This window comes from Xiphophorus couchianus, chromosome 2 (genome assembly GCF_001444195.1).
Source record: "Xiphophorus couchianus chromosome 2, X_couchianus-1.0, whole genome shotgun sequence".
Lineage (NCBI taxonomy): Eukaryota > Metazoa > Chordata > Actinopteri > Cyprinodontiformes > Poeciliidae > Xiphophorus > Xiphophorus couchianus.
In genome coordinates this window covers 25,123,605-25,132,884 of record NC_040229.1, presented here as the reverse complement: position 1 = coordinate 25,132,884, position 9,280 = coordinate 25,123,605, and the positions used below count along the sequence as shown (strand labels likewise).

At 41.1% G+C, this 9,280-nt stretch overlaps 2 protein-coding genes across 2 annotated transcripts; both read right to left on the bottom strand.

Moving 5' to 3' along the window:
• Nucleotides 1–282: 282 nt before the first annotated feature.
• LOC114161638 (galanin receptor type 2) lies at nucleotides 283–3,652 on the bottom strand. The gene is made up of 2 exons (XM_028045072.1): nucleotides 3,454–3,652; nucleotides 283–2,358 (listed from the first exon to the last, which is right to left on the bottom strand). Exon 2 carries the CDS (start codon nucleotides 2,337–2,339, stop codon nucleotides 1,416–1,418), a length of 924 nt encoding a protein of 307 aa, XP_027900873.1. The 5' UTR covers nucleotides 2,340–2,358; nucleotides 3,454–3,652; the 3' UTR covers nucleotides 283–1,415.
• Nucleotides 3,653–4,963: 1,311 nt separating this feature from the next.
• On the bottom strand, nucleotides 4,964–8,307 carry pthlhb (parathyroid hormone-like hormone b). The gene is made up of 3 exons (XM_028028830.1): nucleotides 7,831–8,307; nucleotides 7,559–7,679; nucleotides 4,964–7,011 (listed from the first exon to the last, which is right to left on the bottom strand). The coding sequence occupies exons 2-3, from the start codon at nucleotides 7,660–7,662 to the stop codon at nucleotides 6,621–6,623; spliced, it is 495 nt and encodes a 164-aa protein (XP_027884631.1). The 5' UTR covers nucleotides 7,663–7,679; nucleotides 7,831–8,307; the 3' UTR covers nucleotides 4,964–6,620.
• Between the last annotated feature and the right edge of the window lie 973 nt (nucleotides 8,308–9,280).

Here is a 9,280-nt window from a genome sequence, read left to right as displayed (position 1 = left end):
TAAATAGGACAATTATTTTAAATTGAACATCAGTTATAGAGAGTCTGACACATTGCTTGGCACCTCAGTAAATGCCTTTAATTACAGTAGGATAATATTATACTGGAAAAAAAAGAAAAAAGAAAAAGGAAACCTTAATTTATTCAGTGGTACAATAGTCCGAAAGGAATTAAAATGACTGCTTACCAAATAATTGTCACTTTTAACATGTTTAAAATAAATTTCTCTGAAGATTTACATTTTTTTTTTGACTGATCAAAGTTTGTTGGAAATTCATAAGTTACAACTTTCTGTTATAAATATGTAAATATTTCCATATCTTGTTTTGGAGGCACGTCAGGTAAAAACCTTTTTCTGTCCTACCACCACAAACATAAACATGTAGAGTTTGCTAAATTCTACTAGCACTTTTACAGGCTCCATGCTCTTTGTTGAGACAAGACAGATTATTTTCAGCAACTAAACCTGCAGGCCGGGTTGGTGTGAAACACAGGATGGATAGCTAGAAAAATACCTCATATTCTCAGTCAAGTATGGTGGAGGGCCTGTGATGCTGCGGGCCTGTTTCTCAGGCAAAGGTCCTGGGAAATTTGCTAGAGTGTGTTGCATCATGAACATTTAGAAATACCAGAACAGTTTTAAACAAAAATTTGGTGAAAGAAACCTGAAAATGGGTCACAACTGGGTTCTTTTAACAGAATAATGCTCTAAAGCACAGACTTGGTTCACCGGACACTAAACAAAGACCTGAATATAAAAAAAAGACCTGCATATTTAGCTGAAGAGAAGAGCGTGCAGGAGAGGACTAAGGACTCTGAAGTACTGTGAGAAGAATTATTGTGAAATGTTAAAGCAGAAGGCTGAGTGCTGTCCTGTTGACAAAAGGGAGAAATGCAAAGTATTGGCAATAGTATCAAATTATGCCACTCTAATAAAAGACTAACATTTTTTACACATATTTGAGGGGTGCCTATAAAAGGAACCAGCGATATATTTTCCCTGTCATTGACATCGTAAGATTCAGCAATAAGAGCTGATTCAGAAAATAAGAGCAAGGCATCATAATGCATGCCATGTTGTTGTGAAAACTCAGGGAACAGCATGATTTAAAAAACGCGAAACGGAACAACATTTACTAAAGAGATATGAGAAGTCTTCTGATGTGAAACAAATGTAACTCGATGTCCATCATTGTCCTTCTAAGTGTGTATATCTTTACGCAATGCTTCAAATCAAAAACTTTAGGAGGCTGATCATTGCTAAAGATTTTTTGCACCACATCCAGTCTTCAAACCAACCTCTCGTTGTTGACTTTTTTTTTTTTTTTTTTGGATAATAATAGCAGTTTCTGAAACTGTATTACAAAACAGAAAACACGAACATGAGCATAACCATGGTGCGACACGTGTCTGCCATCAGAAGCTGTCCGTGGTGACGCTGGTGACCTGCGGCTGCACTCTGTTCCTGCTGCAGCTGAAGAGCCAGGCTGCCCTCCTGTGGTGGTAGCGTTTGGACAGCAGCACATAGAGCACCGGGTTGATGCAGGGGTGCAGGTACTGCAGCATGGTGCAAATGAAGTAAAACGTCTCCCAAGCCCGTCCGTGGCGGTACAGTCCCAGGTACACGCACAGCTCCAGCACATATCCAGGCAGCCAGCATACGGAGAAAGTAGCAGCAGCCAAAAACACCAAGACAGAGGCTCTACGGGTGTTCCTGGCACTGGACACCGACATTACGGGGCTCTTGTGGAGAAAGAGTGCCAGGCGAACGTAGTTGAAGGCGATGACCAGCATTGGAATAAAGTAATAAAGCACGAACTGGCTTATGACCACTTGGTAGTGGTGCTCATGAATGGTTGGAAGACAGAAGCTGAAGTTTGCCAGGCTCGGGTTCAGACTTTCCTTGGTGGCAAACATTCGCAGAGGCAGGCTGATGAAGAAACTCAGGGCCCAGACCAAGACAAACATGAGGATGACCAGGTCCATGGTGGGAGGCTGGTACGGGTTGGTGATGATCATGGCTCGAGTCATGGAAACGGCGCACAGAGAGTACGTGCTCGCCGCCAGGCTGAACGCCAGCAGGAACTGGTAGACCTTGCAAGAGATGTCGCCCAGAGGCCAAGAGTGACTTACAGCGGAGTGCAGAGTGAAGGGGATGAGGAGGAGGGTTAGGAAATCAGCCAGGGTCATGCTGAGAAGAAGGATGTCCAGGCGATTCTTACGCAGTGTGTTTTTCTTGGCAAACAAGGAGAAAGCCAGCAGGTTGGCACAGAAACCAATGCCCAGGATCACTCCGCAGACACAAGCAAAGATCACCCCATACGTGTTGGGAACGGCCATGTTAGCACTTGTTGGTCACCTGAAAAAAGAAAAAAATGTCTTTTATTACTTCCAAACTTTTGCGTTTTGTTTCTCAAGCTTTATTTTATGTTCTTCCTCTAAACGAACCAGTGTGCTGCAGAAGTTTTCGTACGTCTAGGGCTTTCCACACATGTTGATACCAGAAACCAGAAGCTTTTAGATATTTTTTTGTGGATTTCATGTGTTATATGAACACAGAACAGCCTGTAATTGGGAGTGAACGTTAAATAATCTACGACTGTCATTTTGTCTTTGAAGAAAATTCTGTTCTGCATTTGCACAGTTGCTGCTAAAACATCAGCACATCCCTGAAAAAATGCAAGCTTTTTCTGACTTTTTGTTAAATAAGACACCGATTAATCATTTCAATATCTTTTCCACCTATTACACCTATTGCATATATTGTATAAAATCCAGAAAAAACAATGTTTGAATTTGTCAAAGGGAAAATTAAATGTTACTGTCATTCTGTTGGCAGCATCCCTGACAACATTCATATTCAATAAAGTAGAATATGCTTCCTGATGATGCTCATTTGTCAAAAGTACCTTTTGAAAATAACAACCCGTAGCAAGGTACTAAACATGCTTTTCATCAGCCTGGATTTTATTGGTCTGTTGTGATATTCAAGAGGTTACATCAGACCACTAATAGCTATAAGCAAAAATCATCACAATTAACAAAAATAAAAGCTTAAAAACATCAATCTGTCTGTAATTAATCTATACAATTAGTTTCACTTAGTTAAGTGAGTTACTTAAATAAATATACTTATCAGATATATTGACCTGGTCTGTAGTTCCTGTTACAGTTTTTGCACATAAAACTACTTCAAATGTTTTTTGTAAAGAACTGTATAAAGAAAACTATTAATTTAGGTGTTTATTTAGACAACAATTTTATAGCAAAAGCAAAAAAAAACATTCAAAAATACTCTGAAAACAAATAAACTTTTGTTTTAACTTGTGTTATTGTTCTTGGAAAGATCTTCATTTATAAGAAAATTCATAAACATGAGTAAAGCGAGCCTATTTGACATTCACTAATACCAATAACAGTACAATAAAGGAGGAATAATTATAGTTACACCCACCATTGTTGTTCCTCAGCTGTTCCTTCTCTGCTGCACCTGTAGATGAAAGTGCCACATAACGCGTGGGGATTAAGTTGTTTGTTTTGCTGATTTTTGTCTCGTTGAAACGTTCCAACCAGGGCAGACCGTTGGCCTCTTTGGCCTCATGACAAACTGTGGCAGCGAAAGGTGAGCGCATGAACGGCAAACATTGCTTGAACCAAATTGATTCTAGTCGACTGGGTTTAAAGAGAAACGTTCTCCGCTGTCTAGAGACCGAGAGAGAGAGAGCAGTAACATGTTCCATGTGCCTGGCAGGTTGGCGGTGAAACGTCCGTACTTAATCACTTTTATGTGCTCAGCTGTAGCTGTAAACAAATATATAGAGCATTGCAAAGGGTTTTTAATGTTTACAAGCCATAATAACATCCATGTCGTGTTGTTTCATTGTAGAAAAGTCTTTGATTGCTTAGCTTGATACATGACAAATGTTCCCAGAGCTTTTCCAGTTTTCTGCTCAGTTTTAGTTTGTTTCTTAATGCTGCAAATGCATTGATCCAGCTACAGTCTTGATTAAAAATGACCCAGTTCTGAAAACTGTTTTCTTGTTTTAAATATCAGTCGCACTATGATACTATGAGCCACTTCAGAACAGAGATATTAATGTTTCTCCGTATTGCTCTGATTGATTTCTCCTGTGCGATCTGCAGGCTCCTAACTGTGGCTTTATCAGGATTTCCGCAGCATTTATGGCTCTGTGTCAGCTAATGGCCTGTGGTGTACACTGCTGCTGTTAGCACAGGATATAGCTGACGTTGATGCATTTGGTTACCACACCATTACCAGTATCTGTGTCTTTTCTATCGGGGGTTGTTAAAAAAAAAGCCACAGGGTCCTCCAGTGGGACATTAACAGCTTGGTTGTGTGATGCATGAGCCAAAAAGTCAACATAAGCATCGATATGTTTTTGTTATTTCCACACCAACCTCTAAGGTAAGTTTTAACCCATAAATTACTCTGAATCGCAGCCTAATTACACTCCGTCACACACTCATGATGTCATTGTATTAGGAAAAAATGCCTAACCTGCAGTTTAATTAGCTCTACATTGTAGCAGTGTTCACATTTATAGTCTGCGGAATATATAAACATATATGGTTTTTAAAGAAGTTGAAAATACTTCATAATTCAGATCAATGTTTATTTTTAGTCTTCCCAGGGAGCTGCAGCATCATAAAAATACTAAATTCTGCTGGTTTTGCCTTGTTGTTTAAGATCAACTAATGAATTTATTTTAATGACATGCAAAGATGAACAGAACTACAAAGTGGCATTTTTAAATGGAAATGTCACTTAAAGGAGTTATCCCGTTTTAGGCCATGAATTAACTGTGATTGACCACGTCTTTTACAAAAGCTGAGATCAACTTTATCAAGCCAAACCCAAGCCTGACTACTGTCCAGAACTGTAAAATCACTTGAACTGACCCTATCTGGCAACAAGGTCAATAAAGACAACACGAATCAAAAGGTACCTAAACGCTACCGTTTTAATGTTTGATTAACTGGAAACATGTACAGCATTCCCTCAGTGCAAGTCCAGAACAACGAAGCTGGGTTGAGCTTTGGCTTATTTATTCTAAGCAAAACAAACAAACTGTAACTTAATTCAACAGAAGCGTTTTTCTGACGATGCCTCTGATAAGTTATGAGTCCATAAGGGATCTGAGGTGAGGAAGGAAAGCAGTACCATCGACAACAGTCGCTACGCTAAATTTCAACCACAATGTATGTAACTAAAGTGCATAATGGAATTAAATCAGCAGCACCGTGATACATTCACAAAATAAATATAGACTTTCAAAGTGAAATAAATTATGGCTGAACCCTTTGAACAGAGGCACAGTCAGGCAAAAAGAAAGTTAACCCTCTGCAAATTGAAACAGCTTGATTGATTAACCACTGACAGGTGTAAGATCTTTGTTGCCATAGCGTCAGGGAGAAAAACCTGCTGCTGATGCCTCTCAGTCTACATTGAGTTGTTTATTTCGCAGTGAAAAATATTTAAGACAGTTGACAATCTTCCCAGGAGAGGACCTTCCACAATGTGCAATGCCAAAGAATCCATAAAGATACATCTCATACTCTACAGGCCTGTAAATGTAAAAGTTTATGACAGTACAAGCAGAAAAGGACGCAGAAGTGTCAGATTATTAATGAGGTTTGCCGGAAAAGTGCTGTTACGTCACAAAATACTGCCAGGTTTGCAATAATGCATCTGTGTGAACCTCAAGACTGAAAACTTGACTTGACCAGGTTTGGTGAGAGACAAAACCATCACGTCAACGCATCAGCCCGACTTTCAGACACGGCGGTGGAGGGCTGATGATCTGGGCTTGCTTGTCAACCAGAGGACCCAGACTCACCTTTGAGCCTGTGAGTCAAACATGAGCTAGTCTGCACGCGAATGTTCTCATGAGGCTGTTCTGAAGCCATATTACTGACATTTAACTCATCTAGAATCACATTGAAACAATGAAACAATGCTGTATAGGAAGGAGTGGGGCAGAAAAGGGATCCGCATTGATGTGAGTGACTACATCCAGCTAATGGTGGCTCAGCAAATTATTGAGTGATAGGCTGTAATGACTTTCAGCCATATTGACCTCATTTTTGTTTAATGATTAATGACATGCTGAAATCTGTTGAGGGTTTTTATACACCTGAGGTAAGAGAGAAGTACTTTTAAAAGCCGATTAAGCTCAGAGCATTAATTTATGACATTGGAAGAGGGTGTGCTTTCTTTTTAACATGACTGTATGACCTGAGCAGTTTGTCAGATTTCTTGTTCCTTTTAGGTTCTTACGCAAATGGAAAATAAGCATTTCCTCGTCTGCTCGGCCTGTGTACACGTTTGGTTATAGATTACAATGTATACAAAAAGACGTCCCAGGGACGACCAAGTTACAGAGGTGGGACGATCTTCCTAATAAATATGAACCTAAGATTTCATGTTGAAACTCCAGGAAGTATGCAAAATACAAACAGTTTATCATACAAGCACAACCCTGACTCCAGAAACAGTCTGTCAGGGATCAGTCTGTGTCAGTGTCTTAGTGCAGTACCATTAAAAAAAAAAAAAAAAAGAAAAAACGTTCTGGGTTTCTATAGATGGGGTCCTTTGTCTCTTCACGGCCCCTTCCCAATGGCGGCACGGGCTCTTCTCCTCTTCTTTTCATTCTCTCTCCGTCGCCCTAACCGGACCTTTTTTTTCCTCTTGGTGGTAACTTTAAGGTCGTGCTCCTTGTAGGCCGTGGCTTTGTTGGTCTCCTGGGTGAGGTGGGGAACCGCCTCGTCCAGGTTTACCCTCTCTAGGAGGTCCTTGCTGGCCCCTTGGGGCTTCTGTTGTAGGCTGCTCCCACTGAACACTTGGCTCTGGGTCCGGCTCTGCGCAGGTGGAACGTGCTCCCCGGCCGTGTGCACCTCCTCCAGCAGCTCCTGTAGCCACGTGCGGCGCCTGTACTCCTGGATGGAGCGGCTCTTGTCATGCAGCAGCTGGGCGTGGCTCACTGACCTTCTCCTGACAGAAGCAGAAAAGAGGATTTGTTAAAAACAGAGAGAAAGTGTTGAAAACAAGCTTAATTTTGATGTTTGGGGCTTCAGTATAATCTACTGACAATATGTGCTATTTTTTTTAGCCTTTTTTGACATTCTTATGATTATCAAATGTTTATTTGGCATATCTTAAATATTTAGAACAACAATTCTTAGTTTTTCCTGTAGCGCTTGGGGTTTTTTCACTCTGCAGTGTTGAGTTTATGTGAGGCAGCTAAAATTTATGGTCAGGATTCAGGAAACCTCAGTACAGTAGGTGGCAGCACAAACATGTCTGAGACCTGTCACTACTCTGACTTTAAGACCAGCCTAAGAGAAAGAACCCCACTCACACACACACACCCACACGCCCACACACACACATGTTTCTTACTTTATTATGTCCATGTAAAATGGTTCTGCACTTTCTAAATAAAATTTGTTGAATTTTTTGATGCATTTCGGCACAAGGGTATTTTTATGTTAATCCTAAAGTTTATGCATTCAGTTGTAAACTGTAAAATATTACTTACGTTCTGTTAATGAGCACATCAGCTGCTCTCCCTTCAAAAGTCACTGGGAAGCAGAGCAAAAACACAGCCAGACTCCACTGGTGAAGCAGCACTAAAGCAAACATGCTTGATCCAAAGAAATCTGAAGAACAAAATCACGTTATGAGTTACTGAATAAATAAATAAAACGTATCTTATTCATTTTTTAGATTTTAAGATTTACTGCTATCTACTGATTTCTAATGTTTACTAAAACAAATAAATGAATAGATTGGGAAAAAAACTGAACTTACACAACCTTTCCAGTTAAATTCCACGAAAAACGTCAAAGGTTAAGAAGTTAAACTCCAGAGAAAAATATGCTCGAAAACATTTGAAATTATCCTGCCATATGCATTTTTTGGTCCATCTAGTATCTCTTTTGGTGTAACGTCAGCCTCGGGAAATTCCCCACGAGTCTCCTCCATTCATTTGCCTCCCAACAGTGTGTGTGGAGCTATTTATTTCTCCCCAGCGTCCAAATTAAAAGAGGGACAAAGATAGAAAGAGCAGCAGCAGCCCCATTAGCTGCGGCGTTGCAACGCTACCCTGTTCTCCAGCAAGCTCTATGAAGAGTTACTCTGAAGCAGCAGCATCATCATCATCATCATCTCTGGTGGCCCGAGCCGAGAAAGCAAACATCTCAGTCCTGCGCAGTGAGGGAGCCTGTGTGTGTGAGAGGAGCTGAGTGAAAGTTAAACTCCGCTTTAGGTGAAGATGCAGCCACCTCAGCCTCGATCCAGTCTGTGCACCCTCCCCAACCTTCCAACCCCTCACCTCTGTCCCTCCCCCCTTACCCTTCACACACACACACACACACACGCCCACACACACCCACACACCTGCTGTGACATGGAAAGACGCCCGAAGGACCACCACACACAGAGAAAGAAAGAGAAACTCTTTAGCAAATGTTATTTTAATAATATCAAACACTTTTACACACACCCCAACAAGAAAAGGTCATAAATAAAGCATGCAGTGGTGAATCCTTTGTAAAAAAACATTAGTGTATAGGGGTAACCATACGCTAACCAAGTGGAGAGTGAACGGTTGAAGGCGAGGGGCAGGGTTCCTCCAAGGTAAACACCTCGGCCTAACCACTCTCCCAGGGGAGAATGACCATAACCTCAAAGAAATCCAACCCACAGCCTCTCGCTGCAGACCGTTCAGTTCACCGCCGTTCTGCCTCGGCAAACCAACTCACCACCGAATGGTCACTGTGGCTTCTGATGGGGGGGGCTCACATATTCACCTAATGCAGAGAGAAGAGTGCGTCGTTTTATGGCGGCTCTGTTTACTCCCAGATTCGCTGTTTGGATAGGGAATCAAGTCTTATAAAAATAATTAACTCTGTGACAAAGTGATGTGAAAATACTCCAAAGGTTAGTGTTGGAGCTGCCCATGGGAAGAAATATTCAAGTACTGCAGTGCAAGCTACAACTGCATGTGAGATGTTACACAGCTTTACATTTATTACACTTTATCAGCAGGAAAAAACTACAGCGTGGATTAAAAAATGAGGGATTTTCCAATGATGTTTGCAAGGTCAGTGGCAAGGTTGTGTCATGAGCTGTTGCCTTTTCTTGCATGGTTATAATTCTTAGTTTAAAATGTGTAACCCTAAAAGGCTCCTGCCGGAAGAAGCCAAGGTTAAATAAAAACTCCACTGGTCTCCTCCGGCGCTGTAGACGTGTTGTTTTC

Coding starts and splice junctions, on each gene's coding strand:
- LOC114161638 (XM_028045072.1), bottom strand. CDS start 2,339: ATGGCCGTTCCCAACACGTATGGGGTGATCTTTGCTTGTGTCTGCGGA.
- pthlhb (XM_028028830.1), bottom strand. CDS start 7,662: ATGTTTGCTTTAGTGCTGCTTCACCAGTGGAGTCTGGCTGTGTTTTTG. Junction 7,012..7,558: donor GATGTGCTCATTAACAGAAC/GTAAGTAATATT, acceptor TGCTTCTGTCAG/GAGAAGGTCAGTGAGCCACG.